We start from the raw sequence: 16,389 nt of genomic DNA on the forward strand, positions 1-16,389 counted from the left end.
ACAGCGCGGCGTGACCTCTTGGCTGGTCACGGCCGCCAAATTGCGCCGGCACAGGGACCCCCGAGATCTCAGGGACCCCCCGAGCTGTGCGGTGCCAGACCCATCCCAGCCAAGGCGGCCGCTCGGCGCCACGCCGGGCATGGAGTGTTTACCGAGCCGTGGCCGGCGGCCACCCGTCTGCTGGAGCCCTGGCAGCGCCAAATGCTCCAAATTCCTCCGTAGCTGTGGGGGTCCCGGCTCGGGGGGGTGGGAGGTGTGGCAGGGGCTGGGGCGCAGCCGGCAGCACCCCAACACCAAGGGGGCACCACGGGGATGCACCGGGGTGCAACAGGGCGCCTGTGAGGGCACGGTGGTGCCGCAGTGTGTGGACCCGGGCACCAGCGCACCAGGGCACCCAGGTGGGTGCCAGCGATGGCACGCGGGTGCCGGCACCCTGCGGCGCACCTGGGTGGGTGCTAGCGAGGGCCCACAGCTGCGCACCCGAGGGCACAGGCTCACCGGCACCCTGCGGCACCCAGGGAGGGTGCCCAGGGCAGCGCCGGCGATGCCACCCACGGGCTGGCGGGTGCTCACCGCAGCCGTTAGGCGTTGCACAAGGGGGGGGCCGCGGGGTACCAACAGCGCGGCTCCCCCGGGGCCCCCGCCAGCTGTGGGCCAGATGTTGGCAAGGCCAAAACAGCTGGGCCGGATCCGGGCACCCGCTTCCCGCCCCGGCGCGGCGGGGTGGCCTGGCTGCCGGCGAGCGGGACAATGGCCGCGGCACCGGCACCGTGGCGGGACCATCACCGAAGACCCCCAGGCACGGAGGGCCCGGTCCCCTGAGCTTGTCTTCTGTGGGGTCGCCCCACTTTGTCACCGTGGGGCCGCCCCACTCGTCACTGTGGGGTGGATGAGGGTGCGGCCAGCCTTGGGGACGCATCGGGGTCCCCACCCACCCACCGCCGCGAGTGGGGTCCCTCTGTGGCCGCCACCCCCGCCGCGGGGGGGTGCTGGGGTGGAGAAGGGGTGGTGGGAGCGGGACACGCGTGGGTCCCACGCGTGGAGAGGAAGCCGCGGTGCTTGCGAGGGGGAATCAGTGTCTTACCGGCTGTTTTCCCGGTCCCGGTGCCGCTGCCGGTGCCGCTGCCGGTACCGGCAGCGCAGTTCTGCTGCCCGCCGACCGGTTGCAACATGTGCGGGGGAGCGGGAGCGAGGGGGGGGGGCATGGGGGGGCGGGGCGGCCCCGGGCCATTCCCCCGCCCCGTGGAGGGGCGAGGCCACTCGTGTCCCGTCCCCCCGTTCCCCCCCCGGACGCCTGGGTCCCCCGTGCCCTGAGGGGGTAGTGAGACCCCAAAAATGGGGCGGGGGGAGGGCCGGGAGGCCCCCGTTCCCCAAGACGGGGGCCTCGGGGGGCTCCCGGCCCTCCCCCCGCCCCCGTGGAGGGGATTCCACGCCCCCCACCCCCGTGCCCCATTACCGGGGGTGCCCCATGGGGAAGTGGGTCGGTGGCTTTTCGTCACGGAGCCGTGTGTCATTGGTGACGGGAAGGGACACGTCAAGAAGGGGAGGGGGTCCCCTGCTCCCCCCCCAACAAAAAAGGGGGACATCCACCTAAGAAAGTGCCGGAGCCGGGGGGGAGCAGATCCCACCAAAGCCAAAGCGCTGGGGATTGGGGTGCAGGATCGGGCCCTGAATCCCAACCGGAGCATGGTGCTGGGTCCCACACCCTATTTTTGGGAAGGATCTTGGGGGGCTGTGTCTCTCCCCCCCCCCCCCCCAGCCCTTCCCAACGCCAACACTTCGGCAAAGGGATTTTCACGCCTGGAAACGCTTCCAGGACTTTCCACGGCTCGGCCGGGGGCCAGTGAGGAACAGGGGCAAGGGCTGAGGGGGCTGGGAAGGGGAGGAACCCCCCCTCCCCAGCAGTCCCCCTAAATATTGAGCAATTCATGCCCCTTAGCAGCCCCCGGGCACTGGGAGAGGGGTGGGGGGTCCCCCTGGCCCCACCAGCATCGAGGGGCCGGCAGCGGCGAGGGGCCGGGGAAGGGATTTAATTAGATACAGGCGGTGGGAGCGGGGGGGGGGAAATGGGATGGGCGGGCAGTGTGAGGGGCCCCCCAGCCCCCCCCAGCCCTCCCGCCCCCGGACCCCTGGGATGGCTGCGTGCGGCTCGGCCCCCGTGACTTGGCCGGCAGAGCCCACCCGCCTGCAGGCCGGGGCCGGATCCTGGCTCACCGAAAGGGGCCAGGAGGAGAAGCGTTCCCAGATGTCATGGGGGGGCCCCCCCGCCGCATCCCAGCCCCCATCCCAGCCCCCATCCCGGCTCTGTACCGTGGGCCGAGCGCTGAGTTCACCGCTGGTTATTCGGAGCCTGGGATCTGACAGGGATGAACACCCCGCATCCCGTCGGGGAAGCGGGGAGCCCCCCCGGAACACCCCCAGCCCGGCATGGCAGGGGGCTGCCAGGTGACCCCCCATCTCATGGCTGGCTCTGGCCCCCGGCGTGGTTACACCCCGATGGGCGTCGAGGCAGACGGCCCGCCCGGCGTCTTCGGTGCCGCCCCGGTGCCACGTGGCCCAGGGGAATGCCGCGATGCAGACGGCGTGTGCTGGGAAGCGGCACCGGGAAGGGGAAGGCGCATCGGGAAGGGGCAGTGGTGCCGGGAAGGGGCACTGGGAAGAAGCACTGGGAAGGGACGTTGGTGCTGGGAAAGGGCACTGGGAAGGGGCACCGGGAAGGGGCCGCGGTGCCAGGAAGGGGCAGCTGTGCTGGGAAGGGGCACTGGGAAGTGGCACCGGTGCCAGGAAGGGGCACCGGGAAGGGGCACTGGGGAGCGGTGCCAGGAAAAGGCACTCAGAAGTGGGCCCAGGAAGGGGCAGCGGTGTTGGGAAGGGGCACCGGGAAGGGGCACCATTGCCTGGAAGGGTCACTGGGAAGTGGCACTGGGTAGTGGCACTGGGAAGTGGTGGCAGCGCTGGCAAGGGGCACTGGGAAGTGGCACCGGTGCCAGGAAAAGGCACTCAGAAGTGGGCCCAGGAAGGGACAGTCGTGTTGGGAAGGGGCACTGGGAAGAGGCACCGGCGCTGGGAAGGGGCAGCGGTGCCAGCACTCACTGCCGCTCTCTGGGGAGGGGTCGGTGGGTGCTGCCCGCGCAGCCTGGCCCCGTCCCCAGAGAACACGGTGCTGTGTGGGGCAGCACCAGCACCGCCTCGGTCAGGCCCCGAGCCCCCAGCCCCCGCGGCCGGGCACCCGACGGGGGCTCTGCCCGGTGGGACGTCCCCATCGCGGCGGGGCCGCGCCAGGTCGCACGCCGCGGGAGGGGTGATGGGGTGGGGGGCACGGGAGGGCCCTGGGGGGGGTGTAGGGGGTGGGGGGGGTGACTGGGCGGGGGGCTCTGGGTGAGCTGTACCGGAGGGTAACGGGGGGGGAGCGGGGGGCACTGGGGGAGGCCCAGGCCCCGGCCCAGGCCCCACTCCCTCGCCGCCTGCCCCGTCCTCCCGCTCCTTTCCCACTCTCCTCTTCCTCCTCCCCTTCCCCTTCTGCCTCCTCCTCTCCCGCCCTCCCGCTTCCGCTTCCGCCGGAAGTCGCGCCGCGCTCCCTGAAGACGTCATCGCCGCGCGCCGGCCGGCCGCGCGCTGCTGCCATGATCCGTGCGGGGGGGGCCCGCGCTACCGCCGCCGCCGCCCTCAGGGCCTGGGCCGGGGCCGCGGGGGTGAGGACCGGGCCGGGGCTGCGGCCGCGTCGGGGGCGGGTGGAGGCTGGAGGCCGCCCCCCGCCCCGCTCACCGCCTCCCTCCCGCAGGTCTCGTCCGCCCCCACCGGGCCCCCCGCGGCCCCTGAGCCCCGCAGCGGTGGGTCCACGGGGATGTCGGGGAGGGGGGGGTCTGGCGGAGGGCAACGGCTGGGGCGACCGGGGTGGGGACAGCGGGGACGGGGGTCTCTGTGAGGCTGGGGCCATCTTGGGGACGCTGGGGACATCAGGGACGGGGATGGGCTGGGTCAGGGCAGCGGGGACACCCTGGGGACATGGGGGCAGGGTGTCCGTGGGGCTGGGGACACCCTGGGGACATCGGGGCCGGGTGGCCGTGGGGCTGGGGACACCCTGGGGACATGGGGGCAGGGTGTCCGTGGGGCTGGGGACACCCTGGGGACATCGGGGCCGGGTGTCCGTGGGGCTGGGGACACCCTGGGGTGGAGATGAGCACGGTCAGGCCAATGGGGACAGGTTTCTATGAGGTCAGAGCTGTGGGGACATCAGGGACCGGGTGGCTGTGGGACTGGGGACATCAGGGACCGGGTGGCCATGGGATCAGGGGTGTGGGGACAACGTGGGGACCGACCTCCCTGGTGTTGGGGTGTCCGGGCCCCTCCTTGTCCCTGGCTGGAGATTCCCCGTGGCTCGGTGGAGCTGTCAGGGTCCCCGCTGTCCTTATGTCCGTCTGTCCATCCCCCAGAGAAGCTGCTGCTGCCGGCGCTGCCGCGGTCCCCGGTCCTGCGAGCCTGCAGCGTCCCCGTCCCCCCGCACCGCTCCCCCGTGCAGGCCTGGGTGGAGTCGCTGCGGCACCACGATGACGAGCGCTGGGGCCTGACCGACCTCCACCCCGACGTCTTTGCTGTCAGGCCCAGGTGGGGCTGGCTGGGGGGGCTGCTGGGGCGTGGGGGGGGAGCCCGCGGGGGCGTGGGGCTCCCCACGTGGGGGACCCCTCGCTGAGCGTCCCCCATCTCCCGCAGGCTCGACATCCTGCACATGGTGGCGATGTGGCAGAAGAATTTCAAGAGGATCGTGAGTGTGGGGAGAGGGTTGGGGGGGGGCAGGGAGGGATTTGGGGGGGCAGAAGGAGGGCTGGGGGAGGAGAGGGGACTTGGGGAGGGGAAGGGGAGGTCTGGAAGAGGGGTCTGGAGATGGAGGTTTAGGGGAGGGGAAGGTGGTCTGGAGAGGGGAAAGGAAGGTCTAGCGGGGAGAGAGGAGATGGGGGGGTGAGGGAGGGCCTGGGGAAGGGAAAGGGGGGTCAGGAGGAGAAGGAGGGTATGGGGGGGAAGGGGAGGTTTGGGGATGGAGGGGAGGTTTTAGGGAGGAAAAGGAGGTCTGAGGATGGGAAGGGGAGGTCCTGGGGGGCTGAGGGAGGGTCTGGGGAGGGGAGAAGGGGGATCTGGAGAAGGGAAAGGGAGGTCTGGGGAGGGGCAGAGGGGGGTCTGGGGAGGGGAAGGGGAGGACTGAGGAGGGGAAGAGCAAGTCGGGGGCAGCAGAGGAGGGGCTGGGGGGGCAGAGAGGGGCAGGGGGGTCGCAGGGCAGCAGCCTGTTGCCGCAGAGGAGGCGGCCGGGACCAGGCGCGGGGAAGGGGACGGGGGGCTCACGAGGGGCCCGTCCCCGCCTGCCCCCCTGTCACGCCCCCCCCAGAGCTACGCCAAGGTGAAGACGCGGGCGGAGGTGCGGGGAGGCGGCAGGAAACCGTGGCGGCAGAAAGGGTCGGGCCGGGCCCGGCACGGCAGCATCCGCTCGCCCCTGTGGCGCGGGGGTGAGTGGCTGCGGGCCTGGGGGGACCCCCAGATGCGGTGGGGGGGCTACGACCAGGCTTGAGGGGGGTCACTGAGCCGGGACCCCTCGCAGGAGGCATCGCCCACGGGCCGCGGGGTCCCACCAGCTACTACTACATGCTGCCCATGAAGGTGCGGGTGCTGGGGCTGAAGGTGGCACTGACGGTGAAGCTGATGCAGGTACGAGGTCCTCGACGTTTCGGGGGGGTCCCAGGGGGATCGGGGACGCGGTGACACCCCCCCATCAGTGATGTGCGTGTCCCCCCCCACCTCGCAGGATGACCTCCACATCGTCGACAGCCTGGAGATACCCACGGCCGACCCCCAGTATCTGCTGGACCTGGCGCGGTACCGGCGTTGGGGCCGCTCCGTCCTCATCGTCGACGTGTGAGTGCAGGCAGCGCGCGCACCTGGGGAGCCCGAGGGACGGGCAGGGCTGCCTGCACGCTGCCGGGGGTGCCGTGTGCCCCCCACCCCAGCCCTCGTTTCAACCCACTTCAGCAATGAGATGCCGGAGAACATCGGCACCGCGGCAGCCGGCTTGAAAACCATCAATCTGATCCCGGCGTTAGGTGAGAGCTGCGTGGTGACCGTGGCTGCTGTCCCCAGGGACCCCCCCAACCCCGGCAGGGACCCCCCCAACCCCGGCAGGGACCCCACTAAACCCCCCTCCTCGTGCTGCCGCAGGCCTCAACGTGCACAGCATGCTGAAGCACGAGACGCTGGTGCTCACGCTGGACACCGTCACCTTCCTGGAGAAGAAGCTGCTGTGGCACGACACGCGTTACTCGGCACTCTACCCCTTCTCCATGCCCTACAGCGACTTCCCATAGCCCCCCCGGGCCGGGGGAGACCCCCTGGGCCGGGGAGACCCCCCCAGCAGGGTTCGGCCCCAGCCCTTCGGGCGGGGATTTCTGCCGCGGCCATTAAAGTGAGGTTTCTCGCGGCTGTTGCTGCTGTTTGTGCAGGGGGGGCGTGGTGCTGCTCCCACTCCCCTTTGTGCCCCCCATATTACGTGTCCCTTTGCAGCCCCCCCACGTTAGCAGTCCCTTTGCGGCCCCCCCACGTTAGCAGTCCCTTTGCAGGCCCCCCCCCTTTGCAGTCCCTTTGTGGCCCCCCCCATATTTGCCGGTGAGTTTCGGTGCCTGTGGGTGGCCGGGATTTTTGGGGCCACCGTGGCAGAGGTGTTTGTGCCCACCCCCCCGGCCCAACAAGCCTGGCCACCCCCCCCTCCTGCCAGGGGCAGAGTTGCAGCCCCCCCGCACCGCGCCGGGGTCCAGCCGCCCTCGCCGGTGAGCGTTTCGGTGGGAGCTTTTCTCACCGGGCCTTGGCTGGGGACGGCGGGGTGTCTGGGTGTCACTGGTGAGGCAGGAGGGGGGTGGGCCTGGCTGCTGCCCCCCCTCGGCACCCCCCGGCATCCAGGGCTCCGGTGCGGGAAGGCGGGGGCCGCTTGCAGAGGAAAGGGAGGAAATGCGGTAAGAGCCAACGCTTCCCTCACTGCCCGCCGGCAGCGCCGCGCTCGCCGGGGCCGGACGATGGATCTCTGCCGCAGCTGGGGGGCGATGGCCTTGCTCTGCCTCCTCGTGCCGGGGGGTGAGTCGGGGTGGGGGGCACGCGTTCCCCCCGGCCGCTTTGCCAGGCTTGGCCGTGACACCGGAGCCCCGCCGGCGTTGCGGTTGCGTCCTGGCATGTGGTGGGCCCTGCCGGTGAGGTGGTGGAAGGGGCAGAGGGTGGGTTGGGGGATCCCAAGGGGGGTTGCCGGTGCCAGCTCCCCACTGCGGTGCTGGTTTGGGGGTACAGTGGGGCCAGGCCCAACCCCGCAGCTGCCAGCAGGGGTTGCCGGCGTAGAAGTGGCTGTTTGTTTGCCCACATCCTGGGCAGGACTTGGTTAACGGCGCCGGATCCCCTGCCTGCGCCTTTTTTGGGGGGTCACACCCAGGGCCGGGACCCCAACCAGGTCCTGCCATAACTGGGTGCCCTCTCCCAGGGCACCCTGTTCCCTGCCGGGTGTCCATCTCCCCCGAGGAACCGACGGTGGAGTTCGGCACCTCCCTCCTCCTCAATTGCACCAGCTCTTGCCGTAACTACAGCCGGCTGAGCTGGGAGGTCTCCGTCACCAAGCGGGAGGCGCAGGGACCCGGCTGGGTGTCCCTCAGCGTCCCCAACATCACCGACTGGAGCCTGGAGCTCCAGTGCTTCGGCGTTTTCGGGGAGCAGCGGGATATCGCCGCCACCACCCTCCGTGCTTACCGTAAGGACCGCGGCATGGAGCGGGGGGTGGCGGCGTGGGGGGTGCCGGCACCCTCCCGGTCACCTCTGCCCCCCCCTTCTCCTTCCCCGCAGGGTTCTCGCCCCCCCAAATTTACCTGGAGGGTGACACAGTGGCGGGCAAGGAGACGCACATCACCTGCAATGCGTCCGCCCGGGTGCCCCCCCCCGACCCCCCGAACCTCCGCCTGACGCTGCGGGGCGGGGGGCTCCCCGCCAGCGCCCGCCGAGGCCCCTCCGTGGCGTTGGGTTTCACGGCGCAGCCGGAGCAGCACGGCCAGGAGGTGACGTGCGAGGCCGCGTTACGGCTCGGGCGCCGTACGGTCAACGCCAGCACCGTGGCCGTGCTGTGGGTCTGGGGTGAGTTTGGGGTCGGGGACACGGCGGGGCTGAGCTGGGGGGCCGGGTCAAAAACCCCCTTGCGGCTGGAAATGCCGGCGGCACCGGTGGCACAGTGAGAGCCCTCGGTGCCCCACAGTCGGGGGGGTCTCCAGAATCGGGGTGAGGAGGAGAGGGGGCACCCAGCCAGGCTCTAGGTGCCACCCCCCGCCTGCAGCTGCCCCCCACCACGTCCGGGTGTGGGCACCGCGCACCGTCTTCGCCACTGGCGACAACCTCACGGTGATGTGCCGGGCGGAGGGGAACCCCGTGCCGCAGCTCCGCTGGGAGCTGCCCACCAACGCCAGCCTGGAGCTGCAGGACGGCGGCACCACCGTCGCCATCCCGGCCGCCCAACGGGCGCACGCCGGCGCCTACCGCTGCCTGGCCGAGAACCGCTACGGCACCGGCGCCGCCAGCGTCGACCTCCTCTTCCAAGGTGAGCAGTGCCCGCGGGGGCACCCGCTGGCGCCCAGCCCCACGCCAGGGTGGGGTGCCACGGCGAGGGCTTGGCACCGGAGCGCGTGTAAAGCGATGGAGGGGACGGAGACGGCATCTCCCGGCGGTGCCCATCCCGGTGCCCAGCTCCACCCCGTCCTCTCCCCGCAGGATCCTCCCGCAGCCCCCTGATCCCCGTGGCCGTGACCTTGGCCGTGGTCACCGTACTGGCTGTTCTTGCCGTCTCCTGGTGGTTTTACCGCGCCCGAGGCTGGAAGCCGATGTCGGACGGGTCCCCAGCCCAGCTAGTCCTGCCTGGCCGGGCTGTACGTGGGAGCGAAGAGCCATTTTTCCTCCGTGTCTCTGTGTATTTTTCCCACCTTTTCCCGCTTTGCCGGCTCCGGCACGGCGCAGACGCGAGGGTGGTGCGTGGGAAGGGAGGGCGAGGCACCGGCTCCGGGCATCGGTCCCGGCTCCTGGCACCGTGTTGGCTCCGCAGGGAAAATCTTGCGCAGGTCTGGGCACGGCCGGAGCGCGGCCGTTTCCTGGCACTCACGTGGCTGAGCGTTAACGAGCCGCCTTCGTTAGCGGCGGGGCTGAGGGACACGGGGAGGGCGTGAGGCCACGCTGGGGCTGCCGCTGGGCTCCTGCCAGCCCCTGCGTCCCCTTCGGGCTCGGGCCCCTCGCCGGTGCCTGCGCCGGGGCCTGGAGCTCGCGGCGAGCGTGCGATGGAACCTAGAGACGGCGGCGAGCGTGCCGTGGGGCCGTGGCCTGCAGTGAGCGTGCGGTGGAGCTTTGGGCCCACGGCGAGTGTGCGATGGGGCTTCGAGCGCGCAGCAAGCGTGCAACGGCGCTCGGAGCTTGCGGCGAGCGTGCCATGGAGCCTACAGCACGCGGCGAGCGTGCCAACGCTGGCTGGCACTGCTGGTATGCCGGGGCCGGGCGGCTGGCCACCGGAGCAGGGGCAGGATCCGTCCCTGGGCACGGGGAACCGGGGCTGGGCAGAGCCGCAGCGAGGCCGTGAGGAAACGGCGGCGCGCGCCGCGGCCGGGACCGAGGGCGCGCGTGGCCGCGCCACGTGCCGACAGGGTGGGGGGAGGCCGGGGCAGCCCCTGGCCGGGCCCCGCGGCAGCCGGATGCGCGAGGAAAAGGCTCAAGTGCCCATTCCTGCCAGGAGCTGCCTCCATGCCGAGAGGGGACGCTGGCGCGTGGCCGTGGCCGGCACCGGGGGCCGTATCCTGCCCGGGGGGGGGGGGTCACGCCCCACCCAGGGGCCGTATCCTGCCCCAGGGCTGTGTCCCTCCGGCTCGGCGCTGGCAGCTGCGGCAGGAACCGTCCCCATGCCACGTAGCCACGCCGCTCCCACCGCCGGCGTCCCACCGACCCCCAGGTCCCTGCCACTCTGCCCCCCGGCCCCCCATCCATCCCACACCCCCCCGTGTCCTGACCCCCACCCCACAGCCCCCCCGCGCTGAGCTGGGGGGTGGGAAATGCCCTTTGCCCACCCCGGCGAGCGCCGTGGCCTCCAACCCCCGGCGAGTACCGGGGCTGGGGAAGGTCAGCGGCGAGATAAGGGGTTCCTGCTGGCAGCCAGACCAAGGCCGCCCGGCGTTCCCGGCACTGCCGGCACGCTGGCTCCTAAACCAGCCCAGGACGGGGAGTGGTGGCGGCGCGGCTGTTGGGAGGGGGGCATGGCTGGGGGACACCGTGGGAGCCATCACCGGCCACGGTGGGGACGTGGACTCCAGGTTGTGGCGTTCTGGTGACGGCTCCGGGGGAGGAAGTTCACCGCCCCGGCACGGTTCCCATCGAGGCGTGTGGGTTTGCTGCCGGCTGCAGAAGTGAAACCTGGTGGCCATGAGAAGCTGTGCCGGACTTTCCTCCCCCCTGCAGCGCTGGAGCCGGGGCGGCGGCGTGCCGGCGGCGAGAAGGAGGGCGCCGGGGCTCGGTGGCACAACCAGAGCTTCCAGCACCCTCCGGACTATTGTCTGGCTGCGTCGGGAAAAGAAAACACCGGAAGCCAGGGGCCCACGCCGTGCCAAGGGGTTGGGGTGGAGGGTTGCCAAGCCAAACCGCCGGCGCCCCGGCTCTGCCTGTCGGTTGGCAGAGACCACGGGGCCGCGTGGGCACCCCCGGGGTCCGTCCACTGCCCCCCCCAGCCAAAAAATTCCCTCGTGTCAAAAAAAAAAAAGAAAAGAGGAAGCCGGGCGTTTCGGCGCGCTCGGCTCATCCTCCCCGCGCGTTCGGGATGAAGTCACCCGGCTGACACCGCAGCCCCGGCCTTAACCCGCCCCGGGTCATGTGCCGGGGGTGGTGGGAAATCGCGGCTTGGGTGCGTAATGCTGAGCACCCCCCGGTCTGGGGGTGCGGGATGGGACCCCCGGTCCCCTTCTCTCCGGGCTGGTGGCACCCTGACCCCGCGGCAGCCACCGTGGCTTGGGGGCTCGGCCGTGGGGACCCTTGTGGCACCACGGGCTGGAGGGACCCCTGTGGGGCCAAGTGGCTGCGGCTCTGGGGCAGGAGGGCAGTGGGGCAGGAGGGCAGTGGGGCAGGAGAACTGCCCCATCCCGGGGCAGGAGGGCAGTGGGGCAGGAGGGCAGTGGGGCAGGAGAACTGCCCCATCCCGGGGCAGGAGGGCAGTGGGGCAGGACAGCAGTGGGGCAGGAGAACTGCCCCATCCCGGGGCAGGAGGGCAGTGGGGCAGGACAGCAGTGGGGCAGGAGAACTGCCCCATCCCGGGGCAGGAGGGCAGTGGGGCAGGAGGGCAGTGGGGCAGGAGAACTGCCCCATCCCGGGGCAGGAGGGCAGTGGGGCAGGACGGCAGTGGGGCAGGAGAACTGCCCCATCCCGGGGCAGGAGGGCAGTGGGGCAGGACAGCAGTGGGGCAGGAGAACTGCCCCATCCCGGGGCAGGAGGGCAGTGGGGCAGGACAGCAGTGGGGCAGGAGAACTGCCCCATCCCGGGGCAGGAGGGCAGTGGGGCAGGACAGCAGTGGGGCAGGAGAACTGCCCCATCCCGGGGCAGGAGGGCAGTGGGGCAGGACAGCAGTGGGGCAGGAGAACTGCCTCCTCCCGGGGCAGGAGCGCAGTGGGGCAGGAGCCCCCCGGGCAGCCCCTGCAGCCCCAGCCCCCGGGGTCGCCGCTGCCCGGGGGAAACCCGCCGCCGAAGTCCCCGCTGCGCCGCGGCGGAATTCCCCGGGGACCGGGAGGGGCCGGGCTGGCGCCGCGCTCATAAAGCGCCGCCCCGGGCGGGACCGACCGACCGACCGGCGGACCGAGGGACAGTGCGGTGCACACCGAGACCCCGACCCGGGGACCCCGGCGCGACCCGGTGCTCCCGGGAAGCCCAACTGGACCCATTCCGGAGACCCTGAACCCACCGATCCTGGTGTTCCCGGAGACCCCGACTGGCCCGATCCTGGAGACCCTGAACCGACTGATCCCGCTGTTCCCAGAGACCCTGAACCGACTGATCCCGGGGAGCCCAACCGGATCCATCCCGGAGACCCTGAATCGACTGATCCCGGTGTTCCCAGAGAGGCTGCACTGATCCATCCCGGAGAGCCCGACCGGACCCTTCCCAGTGCTCCCAGAGACCCTGAACTGACCCTTCCCTGTGCGCACCGAGCACCTGACCGGACCCATCCCAGAGAGACCCCAAACCGACTGGTCCCGGAGAGCCCGACCGGACACATCCCAGTGCTCCCAGCGAACTGAGCCCACCGGTGCCAGTGCCCACCCCAGCACCCAGCCGCACCATGCACCCCACGGTGCTGCCGCTGGCCCTGTGCGCCCTGGGTGTCATCACAGGTGAGCGGACACGGGGGACACCGGGCTGGGGGTGGCGGGGACCCAGGGACCCCCCTGGGTCTGTCCCCGGCACAGAGGGGCAAGGCTGGCGTGAGCGTGTCGGCACAAGCGCGCGGGTGCGAGCGTGTCATGGCAAGCGTGTCCCCGGCGTCGTGGCGAGCGTGCCGGTGCGAGCCTGCTGATGTGAGCGCGAGCATGTCAGTGTGACCTTGTCACTATGAGTGTGTCACACGAGCGTGTCACGGCGGGGGGGACGTGTGTCCCCATCGAGGCACCGTGTGAGCGCAGGCGTGCCGCTGCGGTGTCGGCGTCAGCTGGTGGGGCGCCCGGGATGGGGGTCCGGGATCCATCCCCTCTTCCCAAAGCCGTTGCCTCTGCGGCGGATCGCGTGGGAGAGCCCGGGAAGCGAGCGGGGAGCGAGCAGGGAGCGCGGTCGTGTTTGTCCTTGCGAAATCCCTGGATCGCAGCGGGAATTTTTTGTTGTTCTCTTCCTGCCGGCGGTTATTCCGGGAAAGTGAAGGACTTTTCCCCGCACCAGAAGGAAAGAAACCTCGCAGCCGCTCCCGGGGAATCCCCCACCCAAGGGTGCCGGTGCTGATTCACCGCAGGGGGCTTCCTCCGCAGCCCGGTGGGCTCGGCAGCGGCTGCTTTGCCGGGAAAGCACCGGCACGTGGGGCTGGCAGGGAGCGTGGGATGCAGCGGGCACCGGCTGGGCACAGCTGCTGCCGTCCCCGAGGGGCAGATTTGGGTCTTGGCATCCCCCCCGCCTCGTCACTGGATTTCTGGCTGAAGGCTTCCAGCTGGATGGGGGGGACGGATCCTGCCCACCAGCGAAGCCGGCCACTTCCTGCAGCCGAAGGGGAAGCTCGGCAGCGCTGCGGCTTCTCCCCGCTTGCCGTGGCTGGCCGGTTTCCCCCCCTGCCATGCCGGGGATGGGGACGAGCCCGGGGGTCCCCTCGACCACCGAAACCGCCCCCCAAACCCCTGGGTTCTCCTGGCAGGGCGGCTGGGAGCCTCCTTCGAGTTGTTGGTGGAGCCGGCGGTGCCGGTGGTGGAACACGGCGGGTCGGTCCGGTTGAAGTTGAAGACAACGTGCCGGCATCCCAAAGCATCTGGCAACGTGGAGACGCCGATTCGGAAGGAGCTGGTGACAGAGGCGCCGGGGGAGACGGTGGTGGAGCTGCTCAACGTCACCGAGTGGAACTCCAGCGTCCTCTGCTTCTACAGCTGCGGCCAGGAGAGGAAGCTGGTGACCACCAAACTCGTCGTCTACCGTAAGGCACCGTGGGGCGAGGGGGTCCCTGCCCATCCCGGCAAACCGGGGTCATCCCCGTCACGCTGCGTCTCTCCCCCAGGTGTGCCGGAGCCGGCGGTGCTGGAGCCGGTACCGCCGCTGGCAGTGGGTGAGAGCCACGAGCTGGCGTGCCACGTGGCCGGCGTCGCACCGATCCGGAACCTGACGGTGATCCTGCGGCTGGGCGGCGAGATGCTGCACACCGAAACCTTCGAGCAGCACGGCCAGGACGAGCCGGCGGCGGTGCGGGTGACCCACCGGCTGACGGCACGGCGCCGGGACGACGGGCAGCGCGTCACCTGCCAGGCGCTGCTCGACCTCGTGCCCTTCGGCCCCCGGTTCAACACCACCTCCGACCCACAGGCGCTGACCGTCTACGGTAAGCCAGTGCCGGCATCTTCCTGCCGTTTGCTCTGCCATGGTTGCGGCAACCGGCTCATCCCGGGGTGTTTCTCTCCGCTGGCAGAATTCCCGGAGGATCCCGAGCTGGAGCCTCACATCTACCTGGAGATCGGTGAGGCGGTGAATGCCAGCTGCACCGTCGGTGACGTCTTCCCGGTGGCGCGGTTTGAGCTGGCACTCACCAACCAGACCCTGCCCCTCTCCGTCAGCCAGGACGGGCGCCGGGCCACCGCCGAGGTGGCCCACAGCTGGCCGGGGGACTTCGGGCTGGTTTGCACCGTGAGGGTGGGACCCGTGGAGCGGCGGAAGGAGTCGACCGTGCACGTCTACCGTGAGTGCTGACGGCGGTGGTGCCGGCAAAGACCCGCCAGTAGCGCGGCCCCGCCGTGCTGCGCCGGGAAGGGGCGAGCGGTTTCACGTCACGGCAGCACCGGCCCACCCCGGCGTTGTCTCCGTCACCTGCAGGTTTCCCCTCGCCGTGGCTGAACGTCAGCACCGCCATCCCGGCAGCCGGCACGGTGGTGACCGGGTTCTGCGCTTTGCCACCCGGCCACTCCACCGAGCTCCGGTTGCAGATCCGCGCCGGCCACCGTGTCCTGGTGGGGTGGGGACTGTCCCCGCTGCCCTTCGTCATGACGGCACGCGAGGAAGACGACGGGCTGGAGCTGAGCTGTGATGCCGAGCTACCCGCCAGCGGCAAAGCCCCGAAGAGGAGCGCGCCCGTCTGGCTCACCGTCACCGGTGAGAGCCGCGCAGCCGGGCTCCGTCCCGGGATGCTGAAGGGGGGATTTCCAGACGGGAATGAATTTCTTGTCCCTGTCCCGGCTCTTCCCACAGCCGAACCCCGCATGGACGCCGGGAGCTGCCCCCCCAGCCAGAACTGGACGGAGGGGCAGGATGAGACCCTGCGCTGCTGGGCACGGGGCAACCCCCCGCCCCACCTGGAGTGCGCCAAGGACGGCAAGCCCTTCCCCGCCGGGGTGCCGCACCCCGTCACCCGCGCCCACGCCGGCACCTACCGCTGCCGGGCCACCAACCCGCTGGGTACAGCCGTCCGGACCGTCACCGTGTGGGTGCACTGTGAGTGGGGGTCTCAGGGGGGTCCTGGGGGGTCTCAGGGGGAAGGTGCAGGCTCAGCACCACTGACCACCCGTCCCCGCTCTCCGGCAGACCACGACCCCGACGTGGTGCTCCTGGCGCTGCTGCCGGCGCTGCTGGCGGCCGCCCTGCTCGCCGGCGCGGTGGGCTACGGCATTTACTACCGCAAGAAGAAAATCCGGCAGTACCGGCTGCGGCAGCGGCAGAAGCAGCTGGAGATGGAGCGGCCGCGGCCGCCGGCAGGCTCAGAGGAGGCGGCCGCTCTCAACGGTTCGGCGCGGGAGCCTCAACCATAGCCGGGCAGAGGCGGCGGAGAGGTCGGCAGCCCCCTGCCCACTCCTGCTCCCCTGCCCACGGGCAAGCGTCCTGGCAAGGGCTGAGCGCCGCGGCCGCTGGCTCCCTCCTGCCGATGTGCCGGTGACACTGGGGACCGGGCGGGAGCCGCGGCGGGATGGTGGACGCCACGGTGAGATGGCGCCGGCGGCTGCTGTTGCCGCAGGGAGGTGACAGCTCCCAGACGGGGACACGCCGGGCCGGCACGCCGTGTGGGATGCCGGAGGGGGTGAGGCGCCGACCTCTCCCCCGTCGTGGAGATGCTCCTTTTCTCTCCGAACTTTATCCCTTGGGAGACCCGAAGGCTTTGGGGCGGCCACAGTCTCCTCCCGCCGTGACACCGGGGTGGGGGTCTTGATGTCCCGGGGGGAGCATCCGGGCTGAATCCCGGGATTTGGGCGGTGGCGGGAGGGCGAGGAGCCGGAGCAGAGGGCGATGCAGCTGCTGGAGAGGCTGGAAGATGCCGTTGCGACGTGTTGCACCAATAAAGGCTGTCGGCAGCAGCGCCGCGACCCGCCGGGGTTTTGGTTGGGGATGGGGATAACTGAACCCCGGGGGGTTTCCGGTACCCCGAGCCCTTGGTGGCCGCGGTCGCGCCGAGCATGCGCCGCGGGACCCAAACCCCACTTCCTTCCTCGTGCCGCCATTTGCCCACCGGCTGCTGGCACCGGTGGTGCAGCCGGGGACGGTGGGGCCGGGATGGAGCTGGGGGGCTGCTGGGGCGGAGAGGAAGGGTGGAGAGCGGCCGTCGCGGCAAGGGACGGTGCCCCTGAGCCGGGTGCCCTCCGCCAGCACCCAGTGCCCCGTGCCGGGGTGATGGGCTCCCGCTCCCGTCCCCGCGGCTCCCCGACGCCC

General features: G+C 71.3%; 2 protein-coding genes across 2 annotated transcripts; both read left to right on the forward strand.

The window, feature by feature from the left end:
• Positions 1-3,623: 3,623 nt before the first annotated feature.
• Positions 3,624-6,380, forward strand: MRPL4 (mitochondrial ribosomal protein L4; the record flags this gene model as incomplete). Its single annotated transcript, XM_082012175.1, has 9 exons — positions 3,624-3,692; positions 3,782-3,830; positions 4,434-4,605; positions 4,711-4,762; positions 5,378-5,495; positions 5,588-5,694; positions 5,792-5,901; positions 6,016-6,086; positions 6,202-6,380. 9 exons carry the CDS (start codon positions 3,624-3,626, stop codon positions 6,345-6,347), a joined length of 894 nt encoding a protein of 297 aa, XP_081868301.1. The 3' UTR covers positions 6,348-6,380.
• Positions 6,381-12,355: 5,975 nt separating this feature from the next.
• ICAM1 (intercellular adhesion molecule 1) lies at positions 12,356-15,497 on the forward strand (the record flags this gene model as incomplete). Its single annotated transcript, XM_082012166.1, has 7 exons — positions 12,356-12,407; positions 13,409-13,681; positions 13,763-14,080; positions 14,168-14,434; positions 14,569-14,844; positions 14,941-15,183; positions 15,274-15,497. 7 exons carry the CDS (start codon positions 12,356-12,358, stop codon positions 15,495-15,497), a joined length of 1,653 nt encoding a protein of 550 aa, XP_081868292.1.
• Between the last annotated feature and the right edge of the window lie 892 nt (positions 15,498-16,389).

Source organism: Phaethon aethereus, assembly GCF_964289735.1.
Source record: "Phaethon aethereus genome assembly, chromosome: 32".
In the NCBI taxonomy this organism is placed as follows: domain Eukaryota; kingdom Metazoa; phylum Chordata; class Aves; order Phaethontiformes; family Phaethontidae; genus Phaethon; species Phaethon aethereus.